The sequence below is a fragment of the Macrobrachium rosenbergii genome, chromosome 55 (genome assembly GCF_040412425.1).
Source record: "Macrobrachium rosenbergii isolate ZJJX-2024 chromosome 55, ASM4041242v1, whole genome shotgun sequence".
Lineage (NCBI taxonomy): Eukaryota > Metazoa > Arthropoda > Malacostraca > Decapoda > Palaemonidae > Macrobrachium > Macrobrachium rosenbergii.
The window spans coordinates 52,897,813-52,916,061 of NC_089795.1; the positions used below are offsets into that span (position 1 = coordinate 52,897,813).

The 18,249-nt window shown below is 35.6% G+C and overlaps 1 protein-coding gene across 1 annotated transcript; it reads left to right on the forward strand.

Annotated features, from left to right (window-relative positions):
* Positions 1 to 382: 382 nt before the first annotated feature.
* Positions 383 to 17,171, forward strand: LOC136835253 (DNA repair protein RAD51 homolog 2-like). The gene is made up of 5 exons (XM_067098532.1): positions 383 to 556; positions 1,802 to 1,898; positions 5,108 to 5,217; positions 8,874 to 8,952; positions 12,021 to 17,171. The coding sequence occupies exons 1-5, from the start codon at positions 458 to 460 to the stop codon at positions 12,098 to 12,100; spliced, it is 465 nt and encodes a 154-aa protein (XP_066954633.1). The 5' UTR covers positions 383 to 457; the 3' UTR covers positions 12,101 to 17,171.
* Positions 17,172 to 18,249: the final 1,078 nt, after the last annotated feature.

The window sequence follows — 18,249 nt, forward strand, 5'->3', positions numbered from 1 at the left end:
CATAGCCGTAAGCCATATATTTTTAAGGGTAATGTTGTAGGATGACTTTGAAATGATATTAAAGTGTTTTAGGATGATAGTTTAAAGTATATTTGGTGTAGGATGATAGTTTATGGTATATTTGGTGTTTGAACTATTAAAATAGGCAGTTATAAGCATTTTTAGAAGATTGTTGCACTTGTGCAGGCTTCCCATTCACAGTGATTGTGGTCTGTCCCTGCAAATGAGAAGGGACTGCATAAATATATGTATAAGCATTTATATGCATATATGAATATCTTAGCAGATGATATGGGCACATATGACCTTTAATATCAGAGAATGTCACATCAAATCAAATATCTTTGCAGCTATTTTCCTGATATTTATTACCCATAATTAGAGTTCACTGGAAGACTGTGCAATAGAAATGTATTGCTTGTAGTTATTGATTCCATTGCATCACTAGACCAGGAAAATGCTGCTGCTTAAAGCATCTGTTTATTTTATGAGAGGAAGTCTTCAAGCAACTTGGATGCTGACTTTAAAGAGATTAGCTCAAGGCCTTAATATTTGTGTGAGTATTAGTACCAGTGTCTTTTTTCCAGTGTAGTTTGTTGAACAGGATACAAGATATCTTTATTGAGTTATTTCATAATTCTTGATGAAATAATACCATTATTTAGAATACCATCCTTTTTTTATGTACATGTCCAATATGAAATTTCATGCACTTCTTCAGTCTCTCTCCCTGCATATTAACTAATTTTCTAATTTTCCACTCTGTCTTTCTGCTGATTTATTGTTTGTCCTCCATGGTCCTTCTCAACTTCCTTAATTTCATCTCCACTTCCAATGTTTTGGAACTACACAGAACAATATCATCTGCTAAAATCATTCACCATGGTCTACAACATCAGTGACCATCCTTGATTCAGTCCATTATGGAAAACTTGTTTGGCATGCATTTTAACAATGGTAATGATAGTACACTGGAATACAGGCAGTCCCCGGTTATCAGCAGAGGTTCCATTCCGACAGTGTGACGATAAGCAAAAATCGCTGATTTTCGGCACCGATAACCAGAGATCAGCGCCTCTGTTAGATATGTATCGGTGCCAATACCCAATTATCAGCACCCTTAAGTGGAAATCGACGCCGAAAATCACTGCTTTTCATCGCTAGACAAGCGCTGTAAAACCCGATCGCCGATAACTGGCGACTGCCTATAGTCTTATCTTTGGTGATCAAAGGAAATGGTTCAAAAATTTTAAGAGAAAACAGAGTTTTTGTAAAATGTTAAATATATTGCGACTGCAGGGAACTGATTAAAACATTATATAGAAGTAACCATAGTGCTTTTGTCCTGGCGTTCAAAGGAAATGGTTTGAAAAATTTAAGAGAAAACTGAATTTTGTAAAATGTTAAATATATTGCAACTGCAGGGAATTGATTAAAAGCAGTAGGTAGAAGTAATCAGAGTGTTTTTGTCTAAAGGTAATGATATTATTCTTATGTAATAATCTACTTTACAACTGCATGTTGTTTTCATCAAATGAAGGTGACTTTTGACAAATGGAAGTATAAAGATGGTTAAAAAAATTTCCCAGTTTTTAGGTATAATAGATAGATAAACTATTTAGGACTGTAATGGTAAATACAATATGAAAATTTTGGAAATGAACCAGTTTTGCAGTTTTTTACGTTAAATATTTGGTAAGCCTTTTTATATTGGACTGTTGAAAGAATGACATTAAATTTACAAGAATTGTTTGTATCGATGATTTGTATTTTTGTAATTTTCTAACTACTTGTATTGCAGGTGATTTTGACAAACCAAGTAGCCACTGAAATAAGCTTAAATGATAGATATGACAAAATGCCTCAGCAGAAAATGGAAGAAAGTTCGTTGCAGCAAGGTAATTGTATATTTTTGCTTTGTTTGCTAATTTACTCTGTATTATATTAACTTACTGTAGGCATCACGATTAATATTTTATACCAACATGCCTTTATAATGAGGTAATATCTATTTCTCAACTTTGGCAGCTAATAGAAACAATCAATTTAACTGACACGGCTGAGGGAGGAATTATAAGCAAAACTGAATCCACTGTAAACACTGGCCTGCCCTGTAAAGGGCATCAGTAAGTTTAATTCAAGGGTAGTGAGAAATGTGAACCTGTAGTCATGTCACCCAGAGGGTACCTTTCTTCTTTGGTTATGTTTCTCTTAGAATGTTAAAAATGTACAGTAATTTCTATGTGAAGTGAAAATTTGGAGATACAGCAACTCTTTTAGGCACCAGAGTAATATAGCATAAAATAATTGCACAAGTATATAAATAAAAGATTGTAAATGAAAGAATTAAGCTAATAAATCAGTTTGTAATGATTTCCATCTTGGTTTTTCAGAGATTAGCAACAAAATCATCTTTCACTTTACTGATATTACTTTTCTAAAAAAAAAAAAAAAAAAAAAGTGTTTCAGTCAACATGAGAGCAGTAGCTCTTCAAAACTTGACGATAGAAAGGGAAGCCAGTCGCCAAAACTTTCAAAGAATAGATGGCTTGATGGGTGTTTTGACGCCATTTCTTAGGAGGGACCCTTTCTTAGCATTCAAACAACAGTACCTACTGAAAAGAAGCCACTTTGTGGTAGAGAGAGAAAACTTTGAGAAAAGAGGTTAAAATAGGCTTAGTCCCTGGTCCGGGTGTGTCAGATAATGTCAGGTTCCTGATATGGGAGATCTAGATAATCAAGGGATTACTGTATAATGAAATTTAAAAATATTAAAAAGATAATGTATACAGCACAGATTGGCCAATATACAACCAAAACATTCTCACAGGTACAATTGGAGTGTTTATTCACTCACTCGGCTCTCAGCTCACTCTAATTCCTACTCACACTGATTTTCTACCTCTTTCATGACTGGTAGAAGGAAATGACAAGTGTTTGATAAATGGGTGTATCGCCTCTCAAAATAATTCTGAACTCGAGCAATTTTGGTCCACCAGAATCATCATTATCCCCTACTTACCACATGCCTCTTAATCCATAAGGTATCATACATTTGCTTCTTTCGTTCACTCAATCAATTCAGCATGTGTCCATTCCTTTTCTTTGATTTTCCCCACCCTTAGACTGTGCTTATTCATAAACCTCTTATTGTCCATATCTGCAACTGTATTCACATATCCAAGCAATCACTGGTATGTTTGCCCCATCATTCCTTCTTCCCGTCCCTACATACCTGACATTATACTTTAAGATCTTCCATATTCAGTATCCCATCATTTACAGTAAACCTCTCATATTCGTGGGGGATGCATAACCCCCCCCAACACTTAAAACCCCTCTGAAAACACTTAGAACTGCCTATTTTGATAAACACAAGAAAAACCCTCTAAAAATGCTTATACCTGAGTATTTTAATAGTTTTATCACAAAAAGTGCATTTAGACACGAAAATTATATGAAAATACAGTAATCAGTGAATATTTCTCAGTGATAAATACCACGAATGGGCGAATTTTCCGCGAATAATGGGTAGATACATTCCACAGAGAAATCCGCGAATCTTGAGAACGCGAATACAGGAGGTTTACTGTACATGCACAGCTCTTTTGTTTGTGTAGGTGACAAGACCCCATCCACTTTCGGGGTAAGAGAGAGGAACAACACAGCCAAAAGCTCAGTTTGTTTCTGCCGCTTGTAGAGTCCACATATGGTGTTGACAAAGCAGCTTGGTTTTAGAACATTAGTTTTCTTTCAATTTAGTGAAGTATTTTGCTACGGTAGCCTTTCAGCATTGTTGTTTAGTCCTCGGTTATCAGCGATCTGGTTTTTCAGCACTTGTCTAGCGACGAAAATTGGCAATTTTTGCCGCTGATATGCACCAATTTCCACTTATCGGCGCAGATAATCTCGTATTGACACCGATACATACCTAACAGGCGCCAATAACAGAAAATCGCTGATTTTCGCTTATCGTCACGCCGTCAGAACAGAACCCCTGCCGATAACCGGGGACTGCCTGTGTGTGCCATTGGCAACTCCAGGACATGAAGTGGTCATGGTATTATGGGAGACGACAAGGGATGATTTGGAGGGCCCAGGTAGGTAGGGACACTGGGGGGAGGCTTGGTACGCCAGTAACAGTGTTGCAGCCTGTGATCACAAAGGAATCCCGCATATGACCTTAAGATCAGGAGCACATGAAACATCTGGAAGTAGCCAGTATTATAATGGGCAGCCTCATGGTAGTCTCAGATGCCGTGATGAGGTGTGCATAGACTCATAAATTTAGAAGGAAAGCAGTTAGTTTACATCATGGATTAAGTTTCATATTGTTGCTAAAAAGACAAAGTTGCAAAGGGTATTGGCCCTTTATGCCCTCTGTTTGACAGCTGTAGTTAAACAAGTCTCACTATAAAGATCAAGTCATGCCATGGTGGAAGGGAGAGAAGTGTGGACTCATCATTAACGTAATTGTAGGAAGATTCAACGCAGCAGAAGAACAATGTTACTAAGCATTTGTTTGTAATGTTAAATATCCAGAGACATTAAAAAAGGGGTAAAAATTTGGGACATAAGGTACAAAATATCACACTTACCACATGTAAATGATGACCCAGTTGTACTGAATTACCTTGGGTTCCTCAAACCCATTGTGGATGTTGTTCTTTAACTGTGTATTTTAACACTCGATGGTTTTTGATGTAGCATTTTGAGCTATTTTTTATTATCTCCAGTACATACTATGTTTTTGAGTTTTATTTTAAGCAAACATTTGAATTATTGGTATTAAGAATTCTCTCTAGATTCACTTGTAGCATTAATCATTGTAAGTGTTGTTGAGATTTGAAAGTTATCATGGATGTAGGACAGAAGGCTTCATTTACCCAATTGCATCTTCGTTAATGTCTAAATATGTTTATTTGTTAGCTTAAATTTTTTTGTTTTGTTTGTCCCAACACCTGTTCAGTACTGCTCTGTAAACCATGTCTGATAAGTGTTACACCTTTATTTTTTTAAATATTTAAAGTTAAAAGTACAATTAAGAGAATGTATGTTCTTCAAAGTAAGTATACCTTATCACTTTTAACTCATTAGTTCTTTTCAGGTAAGATACCAGCATCCAGTTATCACCTGGTTCCTGCACTGGGATGCAAGTGGTCATTCTTTGTGAATACAAGATTCATTTTGCAGTATGCTTCAGGAGTACAAAGAGAAGTATATACACAATATTTATTGTATTTTTGTGTTAATAATGGTACCTCCTTTTAATAAACACCTTTTTTGTAGGGCTTTACCTTACAATGACCACAATCCTATTACTGAAGTTTATGTCCAAATACAGTTACAAAAAGCTTCCATTTTAGGTCGGTAAATTGTTAGAATGAATCTTTTACAGGTGATGTTACTGAATACACTGTATTAGATTAGAATATTTTACTTTGTTATATCTAAAGAAAACAAACAAAAATGCTATACCTCATGTTCTTAGTGAATCCTAGTCACTACCATCTAACAGTACTGGTGCATATTAACATAATTGCAGGTAGTCAGCCGTGTACATGCTCGGGAAGTGACAGGTAATGTAAGCATGTGTCTAAGAGGGGCATTCTGTAACTAGCTGCCAAACTTGGGTTTGGCAGTGAAGCTTAATGAGGTCCCCCTCTTAAAAACAGACAGAGAAAGAGAAAAGCACTAAAGTGATAGGTGCCTATACACCACTGTGGCACATTTTAAGCAATGTATTGTATACATATTACAAGTACAGTATTTGTTTAAACAAACAAGTATGCTAGGCTAGTGCCTTTTCAGATGCTGATATGGTATTAGGTTGCAAAAATAGTATCAGTGCGTACAAATGGGACTAGAAAATAAAGAGGTATGAATGATTTAAAATATAAATGACAGCTGCACAACAGTTCAACATCTGTAATAGGCAAATGCCTTTCTGGGTGTTGATAAGGTACTAACTTGCTGTTCTGTTGAATAAAGTACTGTACAAAAGATGTATCTTGAACAGGACATTATGTGTATGTGTATGTGTATGTATGTATGTATATATATATATATATATATATATATATATATATATATATATATATATATATATATATATATATATATATATATATATATATATATATATATATATATATATATATATATATATATATATATATATATATATATATATATATATATATATATAATAGTAAAAAGATTTCAATGCAGACATCCATTTTATGTTAGCATAGCTTCACTAGTGCAATGTTTCAGGAACCAGCCACATTTTTCAGGCTGAAAATTACAATAAAATAACACTAACACCATTGCCTCCATCTTAGAGAGAGACACTCACAGCATGGAGGTGATCGAGCGTGGCACTGGACAATGAGTTAGGTTTGGGTTATCCTGTTTGGTCGGTATGGCACCCATGGCAGGATAGTAATATTTGCTCTGACAAATTAGAGGCAGAGGAGGTATCTTATGAGACTGTCTGAAGTGAAGTGAATTTTCTTGCTTAGAGACAAGAGAATTCATCTGGTCCAAAACCCAGCTTGCAAGTTTGGACCATGGCAGGCTGATCAAGGTCTTGGAATCTTTTTTGGGCCCCATTCAGCTATGTTGGCTGAGAGTTTGTCTGTGGGAGCGGCCGCAGTCCCTTCCCCAAGGTCATTATGCTGATGAATCAGTGGTGACCTGAAAGTGCCTCTGTAACTCAAGAATATCTGAGTCATGGGATACTGGACCTCAGGTCTGTCCAAATCCCAGATCTGAGCTACTCCCTCTGCAGGGGAGGGAAACCCCACATAGCTCCCTGGAGATAGTTACGCCACTCGGTCATATGACCTGTCTGGTCCACAGCTCAATCCAACCCCTTCTCTTGGTAATGCCTGAAGATGTGGAAAGGACAGGTGAACAGTTCCTAACACCCCTGCTCAACCTGGAGGAGATGAGACCTTCTCAGGAGAGCGGGGCTGTAGGTGGTTGCCAGCCCAAGGTTTTGACAGCCTCACGGGCTGAGTAGTCCCTTTCACGCAAACTTGTTGCAGAGTGGACGGGGAGGTGAGAGATCACCTGCTTACTCCCTCCTTACCTTCTCTCACTGGGCCATGTTGGCAGAGGGTCATGCACCAGCGCTTTGTAAACCCTTGCCAGACTGGTCAGTCTTGCTAACCAAACTGGTACCACTACCCCTAGGACCAGGGGACCCATGGGTAGTGGCTGCATCCTTGTGCAAGGCAACATATACAGTGGTACTTGCAGTACCACTAGTGAGACCCCCTTTGGTTCTCTCTGCAGATGAGGACAAACAGCTGGGAGTCTTATGAGACTCCCACGAGGAGACACAGCAGTCTTCCGCCTCTTCCGCTTACTAGAATTAGAAAGAGAAGAGAAGGAAGGGGAAGCACCCAACGAAGATGAGGATGATGATGATAATGACTTCCTCTTGCGCTTCTTCAACTTCTTCAGGGCAGCTGAGGTCAAGGCAGATGACAGAGAACAAAGGAGTACCATCCCCAGCCTCTCTAAACATATCACCAAAGGCGCATGTGGGGTGATGGTGTACTAAGGGGTGGTATGAGAGCCAGAAGAGATAGTGGCTGTTGAAGTAGTCAGTCACTATTGAAGCAGTTACAGATGCAAGCTTCCTCTGTGCCTGAAACACAAGTTAGGTCAGTGTGAGAATCTTTCGTGCCCTGAGAAAGAGTGTTTGCCAGTGGAACTCTCCGTCAGTGTGGAACAAGACCTCCAAGGAGATGCTAGAGTTGTCATCCGCTCCCCCTCTCAGGTTTTCCACTGAATGATAAGTGAGAGTCGGCGAAGGGGAAAAGTCTCCCTTAGGAGTCAAAACAATAGGTGGGTCTCCCTTAGGAGTCAAAACAATAGGTGGATGGAAGGAATGGGCCAAAAACATCCCTAGGTGTCACTGGCAGAGTATTGCCTTCTGATGAAACAGGAAAACTTCTTAGCCTTCTGAACCACAAACTTCACCTGTTGTTCTGAACATAGGCTGTCACTGTTGCAGAAATGTTTTCTGAAAAATGTACACAGGGGATGAGGGTCTGTTTAAGTGGATGAAAAGAATCTCTTGCAAGGCCTGTCCTTACTAAGACAGTGCCATAAACCCAAAGGCTTCCTTGGTGTTGAGGAGGAGGGCTAATATGAGTCATGGGTTTATTCCATCTCAAATGAAGACACCACAACAATCACAAACAGAGAGAAAAGGCAAGGTATGCTAAAGTTAAACCACAGCTTTAATAGTAAGCAGAAACCACAAAGTCGGTACAGTGAGTCAAAGGAAGACATTTGCGTATGACGGCAACTGAAAGTAAAGCAGAGTGCAGACTTGACAGGTGGGGCTTCCCCCTACCTGTCACATCTGCAAGCTAATCCTACATAAAGAACAAAGGTTTGTATTTGTGTTGGAACAACAGGATGTTAAACCAAAATTAACTACCTTACTGTCCCGTATCTGTAACAAGATACAGATATACTAAATGCTTATACACAGCAGGATATGGGTAGCACTACCGAGGAACTTTTCTTAATATATCATGTTAAGAAGAAAAATATCTTTACAGGATGATGATAAACACCAGACTAAAAGTATGAAGAAACAGAGGTAAGACTACAGTAATTATCAAAAGTTACAAAAAAAGTGACAACAACCTTAAGAGGATTTTACAGAACAAGAGAATTTCATTTAAACAAAAGCTGTTCATGAAAATAGTAAAACCTGCTGATGGGCTATTTCTTACTATATAGTGAATCAAAATCCTCACACCAAGATGTAAGCTATGGTTTGTTTGATATGAACACGTAATGCAGTACAGTGGGATATTTTTTATAATTGTACATTTCTTTTCTAGGTGATCATTGCTAAATCTCCGGTTTCTCCATTTTCAAGTTTCTACTTTACTATTGGAAAATGGGGCATCAGTATTGAAGGTATGATCTGTTTTTAAAAGAAATGTTTTTTATGCACATATAAACCAATCTGCAGATGGAGAGTAGATGATAACTATATAGAATGTATTCCTGGCTAAAATGTTTAGATAATAGTAGTGCAAGCTATAGACTGATTCATTTGGCATATAGAAGACTCAAGCTTAACCCTTAAATGCCTATTGGACGTATCATACGTCGACTAAAATTGTCTGTTGGGTGCCGAGTGGACGTACCGTACGTCGACTACAAAAAATTTCAACCTTCGGTCAACTTTGACTCGACCGAAATGGTCGAAAAACGATCTAGTAATATTCAATCATTTACCTTCATTTTGCAACCAATTGGAAGTCTCTAGCACAATATTTCGATTTATGGTGAATTTCTGAAAAAAACTTTTTCCTTACGTCCGCGCCAGAAATTTTCGTCACGTTGTCGTAATGTTTGCACTGTTTTATATTAGTCGTTACATAAAGTTTTATATATGGAAATGTGCGCAATTTCATGTAGAATACAACAGAAAATAACTCATGGTTGTAGCTTTTATCAGTTTTGAAATATTTTCATATAAATCACGATAACTGCCAAAATTTCAAGCTTCGGTCAACTTTAACTCGACCGAAATGGTCAAATAACGCAATTATAAGCTAAAACTCTTACATTCTAGTAATATTCAATCATGTACCTTCATTTTTCAACAAACTGGAAGTCTCTAGCACAATATTTCGATTTATGGTGAATTTCTGAAAAAAAAAATTTTTTCCTTAAGTCTGCGCTGTATGATAGCTTTCGACGAACATCTCAGAAATTCTTTAGTCATGTTGTATGCGTAATGTTATCGTTTTACATTAGTCGTTACATAAACATATATGAAATGTGCGCATTTCATGTAGAATACAACTGAAATAACTCATGGTTGTAACATCAGTTTGAAGCCTATATGCGTCGATAACGCAAATTTCAACCTTTGTGGTCAACTTTAACGCGACCGGAAATGGTAAAAAAACGCAATTATGGCCTAAAACTCTTACATTCTATTAATATTCAATCGTTTAGCTTCATTTGCAATAAATTGGAAATCTCTAGCACAATATTTCAATTTATGGTGGTGCACTGAAAAAATAATTTTCCCTTCGTCTGAAGCGTGATAACTCGAGCGAACATCTCAATTCTTTCGTCTCGTTGTTACCAATATTTGCACCCGCTTTATATTAGTCGTTACATAAAGTTTTATATATGAAAATGTGCAATTTCATGTACAATCAACAAAAAAGTAACTCATGGTTTTACCTTTTATCGGTTTTGAAATATTTCCATATAAAAGCCACGATAAATAGAAAAATTCGACTTTCGGTCAACTTTAACTTTCGACCGAAATGGTCGAAACTTTACAGTGTAGCTAAAACACTTACAGTCTGTAATATTCAAATCAATTAGCTTCATTTTTCAACAAACAGGAAGTCTCTAGCACCATATTTCGATTTATGGTGAATTTTTTGAAAAAAACGTTTTTTTACGTCTGCGCGTTACGAATTCATGCGTCATTTTTGTGATAATATTTTCTCTGTGTTGCTTTGATCGTTTTAAAATTTATTTATATACCAAAAATCGCAATTTTAGTGTACAATACAACTAAGAAAATTAACTCATTAAGCTTCAACCGTTTTGCTTACAGTGATTTGTATACAGTTATATACACAAGGTTTTTTAAGCTGCTCATATATTCAATATTTATATATATAATGATATTTTTTCATTTCTGATGGTTGCATACTAAACTTAGGCAATGACAAAAAAATAAGCCAAATGAACTCTTAATCTTAAAAACTAAGCGTGCTGTGATTTTTTGAAAAAACTTTTTCCACTTAGTAGCTAACTCACGAGCATGCTGACATCTGGAACATTTTGTAAATAGGGCTTCGTCGTTAAAGGGTTAATTGACACAAAGCATATGAATGACTGATAAAACTGATGTCCATACGTTTCATTTTAGCATAAGGGAGTACAAACCAGGCACTGATTAATTGTTTGATCTAGTAGGGCAATTAACAATGAGCATTGAGGTTTCCTGCTAGAGGTAGCCTTTGCCTCATCTGCCACTCTTTTTTTTTGTAATTCAAACTTGAGTAATTTTACTACTATCTTTCACCTTATTTCTTGATTTATATTTAAGTAAATTTATTTCTTTTTTATATTTCATTAATGTGAATTTATTCATCAATATCTTCTTTTCTTTTTCATTAACATGAATTATTCAACAGTATCTTAGAAATGTCAAAAATCTTTATTTTTCACTGACAAAGGATGCAGTGTTTTATTATCAGTAATATTTGCTTGATTTTTGGTGTTTGAGCTGGTGTATTCATTATTACTCTGCTGGGAAGTGTTCATTTGGTGCAACAAAGTAGTCCTTTATGTGAAAATTTATTATGCTGAAATCAGATTGTTTGTGAATGGAAAATATATTTCATAAATTTAAAAGTAAATCAGAAATATGTAGGGTTTGATTTAGAATTTCATGTTCCCCGCTGCCATCATGGGAATATGGCTCACCCTAGGGCCTTCCTCACACCAGCTCATCTCGTACGTTACGATTTTCCTACTCAAGCATCCCTTGTTTACAAGTTTATCAATCGATCAGCTGCAATAAAGTGAGCATATGGAAAACAAGCTTCTGTAGTATTTACCAAAATATCTAGAACTGTTGAAATCTGTATGTAAAGCTAGTTTGTATAATAAGCTAAAATGATTTTATTAATTCTTATCTATATTTTGTATGTTTTAGTTTAGAATATATGAAAGATTCTCTGCTTTCTCCACTTATTAACATTACAAAGATGTAATAATTAATGCAGCTTGCTAAACAGAGCATTTTGTTCTGCATATTTGCAGACAGCTTAACATCAAAATAGGACTGAAGTTGTTAAGTAGTATGTATCAGTTAAAGACGACTCTTTAAAATTACGTATCAGATTTTTGCTCATCTTTTGACTTATGAGGATGTTATTCATTATGTTACATTTATTTAGTTGTGTATTGCTGTAAATTTATAATTTTTTTTCATATTACAGAATCTGGTAGTAAGTACTCAAACTCTGGTTGCAATCCAGGACATTTCAAGATTAAAGCACCAATGGGTGTCACCATGTAAGATTATAATGAATATGTGTTACTCTTTAGTAAGAACAATGGTATTGACGTTTTTCATCCTTGAAGCCATTGATTACTTGTGTCATCATTCTAAAAATATGTTGCCATGTTTCACCATAGTAAGCATTACTGTTAATGAGTAGCTTTATCCACAAGCAATTTTAAAATATTGATTTTAACAAATTTCCCATAATTGAAAAGTCTGAGACTTATTGTTTGTTGTTATTTATTATATACGACTGAGAAAGTTATATAAAATAAGGTTCTGTATTTAGTTATGTTGGGTACTCCTCAAATATCTAGACATCGAGTGAGTGCGCCCAGTTTTAAGACGAGATAAAAATGATGTTCTTATCGAAAGTTGTTTGCCTTAAATTGTTTATTCTATAAGCGATGAACTCGACAACCAGTGCATTTTCAAAAAATGTATTGTGAAACCTTATAATATCGATTGCAGTATCAGAAGTCTCACCCGTATGTAAGAATAAAGCACCATGTATTAATTCAAGTACAGTGGCTCCTTGGTATACAAATTTAATTCATTCCTAATTCCAATTTGTATATCAAAATGTTCATATATCGATCTGAATATTCTCATAAGGAATAATGGGAATTCAATTAATTTGCCCCACACTCAAGAATTTGTCCCATATCCACCCTTTGTACCCACTTTAATGCAATTATTTTAAGCAAAAGCACAATTTATAGTTAATGATAACCATATTCAACAAAATAAATAAAAGGATAAAGCATTTCACAATAAAATTCAACATAAAAGATGGAGAAAATCATTTGTCACCGCAGTGACGCACAGCAAACTTGAGATGGAGGGAGGGAGCATTTATACTGCTGAGGAGAGGAGAAGAGACAGTAAAATCATTACTGTATGTATGTAAAAGCAGTAATAATTCACATCAAAAACATAAAAGAAGGGAATTTCACAATAAATTTAACATAATGATACAATATAAAAACAATTAAATGCAATACAGTAACAGTAAAAAATCGAAAGAGTCTTGCCTTAAGCAAGTGTTCAGGACTGCGCCGAGTGAGAAAATAGAGAAGGGAGTGAGGGAATAGTGGTGGGTTATTGGGTGGGAGACAGGGGTCCACTTCCCAGGCTTGGATTATTTTTCTCATTCACTACATTTCGCCTGTTTCTTTTACCGAAACTCAATTCGCCCAAATCACTTCTTTTTGTTACGGTAAAATACCTATCGAGTGACACTTGCTTTTTATGATATTTTAGTACTGTAAAAGTAACTCATCCCCACATCATGAAACACACAGGCATGATGTTCAGCTTGATTGTTTGTTTAAACGATTTCGTTGTGAAAAGTTATTTGATCTCTCTTTCCTTTTCTTACTTGCATTCTTATTACTTATTTGTTTGCAAAATCCTCATGTTTATTGGATTATGATTTTAAATTCTGCTGTTTACCAACAGTAAGTTGGTGTGTTGGGGCATAATTAATCTCTTTCCTGCATTCAAGATCCATGTGTAAAAAACACATCGACAATCATACGTGTGCGAGGTATTTTTTCACATCTGCTGGATGCTGATTACTCCCTCTCTCTAACATACTGTACACACACACAGACACATACTCAGACGTACACACACTATCGATTCCTTTGATTATCTGTGTAAAATGTGAATAAAATTTTGCCATCAACCTTGCCTACTGCGACCGATCGGTTTCCTCGAGGGGATCCCGTCTCTCCTCCCTCAGTCCCAGCTGGCCGCACACCATTTTCCACCAAACAGCTTGTAAATCAGATTTTTAGCTCATACAGGGAAACAAAATTCTTTGAAACTTTTACATCATATAATGAAAATACGAATAACGAATCATTCGTATGCTGAGGAACCACGTACAATGTTTTGTAAAACAGTGCCCAAGTACAAGACACAGGACATAAAATATTGAAAATATAATCCTTTCCTCTTCTCAATGAATACAGATTAACAAAAACTATATTGGGTCGTAACCTTGTTAAGTAGCAACTCAAAGTTTGTGTTTTTTTTTTTTCTCTCTCCCCCTGGACAGTCCACATCCTCAAAAAATTATTTCTTAATTGGTCTTAAAGTTGTTTACCTCCCAGAATTCTAGGTTATAAAAATAGGTTAAAATTGATATCAGTAATCGACTTACGCAAAGACACTTGACTCTCCACAAGATGTAATAGTGATAGTTTTCTTACAAACATGCTACACTTCAAAATTTTTAACGGGAGAATTTGAAAATCGTTCAGAATTTTGTTAGTTTTACCAGAAATAGAGAATCAAACCAAATTGTAACTTCCTCTTTAGAAGAGAAAACTGAATTCATGCATACATCCCTATTTGGTACAAAATAGTCATTCTGATTTTGATTAATTAACCTTGCCATACATGCACTAATTTGTCAACAAAATTTATGATAACTATCGTGATAATGAAAACGTTACAAAAAGATTAATGATTTATTTATATGATCAGTAAACAGAGATATAGTACATTATTTTTATTTCCACACAGCAACACAATAATTACCAGTAGAAAATAAAACACTAAAAATTTGCTTTTTTAATTAGTAGAAAAAATCTAAAACTGTTAATTTTGGTGCAAGACAATTTTTTTCTAACACTTGGGATCAATGCATTCATAAAAGAGAGGAACTTACACATTGGTATTATTGGGGTAATGATTTATGAGGTACATTACAGTTACCAGCAGTTTAGGTTCTTTGTATACAGTACATAACTTTTGAGAGGTGGGAGCACTGCCACATGCAAGTAGGTTGTAAGGAGCACTTTCAGGGCTAGTCCTTCTTTATAAACATTGATTTCGAATAGACTAAGCAATTAATTTTTCTTTCCTTTTGAATTTCCAGTGGAAATGGCTGCTCATGTAACTTTGACAGCTGTAATTTCTTCTGGCAGATGATTAGTTTGAACAGTAAATGGATTACTTAGTTGTATTTTATTGCATTTTGGACGCAGATGAGAAGAAAATTTGGTCCTCCAAAAGCAAACGTGATTACTTTTAAATGTCAATAAGTTTTTTAGATCCAACATCTGATCACATCCTTGCAATGAAAAGTTCACTGCACAGTATTGATATCAGCCAAAATCTAAGCAACCTGCATAACTCACAAAGTCTGAGAATTTCAAGCAATCACTGCACTTTAACAGATTTTTTCAGTGGAGAAGTTCCTGAACAATCTTCGTGTGGATTTCTTTGTTTTTTAACACTACCAGTAACCTAAGTGCATTCTAAATACTGCTGAGGGCACCATAACAACATATACTAAAACAGTTCAGTCCTTTAAAGAATGAGGTAACAAATTATCTTCACTTGTTGCATGTAATGAATGACAAGGGACAAATATCCTCTTCTATATCATTGCCTAGATGGCGTCACTAACATCTGTAGACATTTAATTGAACACTTTTTTTTTTTTTTGATTACAGCACTAAAGAAGGGAGGACATTGCTATTTTCTTTGCAGTTTCAGCTTTCAGCACAGAAGACTTTCTGCACCACGTTGAGAGCAGCTAGTTTAACTCTCTCTCTAGTGGTGTACGTCTTCTTTAATCATGTCAGCTTCTTTTTCCTTTTTGGTTTCCTGTGCCAGAATGAAGACTGTGCTTACAGTAATTTATTTCCTTGATTCATTTTTGGAAATAGCTGGGTATTTACTTATTATAGAATTTCATGATGCAGAAAAGAGCATTTTATGTTGGTTCTTCCTTTTTTAGAATTAATTTTGGTATTTTACTTTTCGTGATACAGCAAAAGGTAAAAAATATATTTTTTGTATCTTCTCCATACAGGTATTTGTGGTTCTTTTACATATTTTCTTTATTTTTGCCATTGTGTGTTTTATTATTTTGATTTAGCTTCAAAGGGCAATTTGTTTTTGGATAGTCATTCTGTATACAGTATTTTTACAGCAATCTTTTTTTATTTCCTTTTATCCCCTTAGTATCTTTGATGTCAGTTGCCGTCTGTAATTACACAATTTTAACGTTTACTTTTCCCTGTGCTTTGAGATTCGTGTTTTACTATGCACTGGATATGTACTACTGTAGCTGTGTCCTGTTCAAATATCAGTGCTTTCCAGGCATCAAATGCCATAGATTTTTACATTATCCTGACAGAGACTTTTCACCCTGTAGCTTTGGTAGTAATGGTCACATGTGCTGACTGCTCCCTACCTATTTTCCATGCTGCCAGGGATTAAACTCACTATACTTGCAGCTGCCACCTGCTTGGTGGTTCACTATACAAAGAGGAGGGTATTCAAGTAGACTTCACCAATGGGTTCTGCTGTGGAAGGAATTGCTGCTGCCACAGTGAAACCTTTTCTTAAGGTCAGCAGTGTTTTCTTCACCAGGAGTCTGATGGCTTAACATGGAATTAGCTCATCTTGCATCTTGGCTAAGGTCATTGGCTCATCTGGGGATTGTGTTGATTTATAGTTTATGAGATGGTGTATTATTTTTATTTTTTGTATTGTTTTCTTAGCATCATTTCTATGTTGCAGTTTCAAGAATAGAAGAAATGTTCATTTTTCTGTGATGTTGGAGAACCTTGATTTAATATATGTTAATTTCATACATCTAGTTTTAGAGAAATAATTGCTCATTAAGATGCTAGTGAAATTTTGGAATGTTCTGTTTATGTTTAAGAGCAAGTCAATACAGATTTTCTTAGAGGTTTGACGTTATCTGTTTATTCAAGATATTTCCAGACTCATCGAATTGATCAAAATTACAGAACGTCTACCATGTTGGAGCATGAATATGTGTATATGCCAGAATTTTCGAGAGCTTGAGGCGATTGTACATATTGTAGGCAGAGAGAGAGAGAGAGAGAAAGCATGGGCAAATCTCGTGTCCCCATTCATCCCATACTGATAGAAAGAATACAGTGTTCTCAGTTCAACGAAATTTATTTTACATTTCAATTCAAGAGAGTTGTTTTAAGGACAAAGACCCACTGACAAATCTCTTCCACAAGTTTGACCAGCCAAATTGAACTACGTTGTTGTTAAGTGTTAATAAATTAAATGTTTTTTACATTTACTCCGTGTTTTAATCACTCCAGATATAAAGCCTTTGGCCACTTCCACTGTATAACCCCGCTTCACCCTTAGTTTGACGTAATTTGATACTGAGAGACCAGGATTAATTTTTGTGGCTGTCTTCGATTAGATTATTCTGCGTTGGTGTACTGATTATTTAGCTATGGATGTTCCTAACTACTTTAGGGAAGGGTTTATGGATCTATCAATAATAGGCAAAGAAACAATTTCTTGACTTATGTGCTTGTTTATTGTTTCTTGCCCAAAAAGACTGTAAAACTGGAAGGAATAGAAAAGGTAAACGAAACAAATTGTACCAAACCACACAAATATTGTACTGTACAGAGATATTGAGAGTAACAGTGAATGCCTTGGTACTAAGTGTATCATTTTTTTTATATGCTGACGAATTCACCATTAGTCATTAAGCATAACCATCAACTGTAGATTTATATATGATAACTGACAAGGGAAATAATATTTAACCTCCTTTATCCCTTATAATGTTAGTCACCCACAAATCTGCGGGACACCATCTAAACCATAATTTGGTGGTCTCAACATCGAGCAAAAACTATAGATACCCAAAGCACCATAACATAAAGGGAATCTGAATCGTTGAACTTTAAAGTGTAAACAAACAAGCGTCGTTACTGTAAGAAGCAAATTTAAAACGATTAGTGTTTAAATCCCATAATAAAATAAGGGTAAAATATGTACAAATTTAGAGAAATACAGTAATTTCTGTGTTCAGTAATAAACAAGTATCACTATCCAATTACACACAATAACCTTTCCTTGAATGCTCTAAACTTGAAACGTGTAGCTCTGGAATGCTATGGCCCACCTCATGATACTTGGACTTTTGAACAATGAATGTATGCAAATGGCTTTTGTTCTGCCTGTATCACAAAATCCACCTCTTGTAAGTATACATGTAGATGGAATCTATTTGCTTCAAATTTTATGTAATGGGCACTCCTTTTTGATGGTGCAGTAGTCATCATCATTCGTATTGAGTTTCTTACATGAATAAGCAATTGGGAATATGCCATCCACAAACTCATGCAGTAATATGC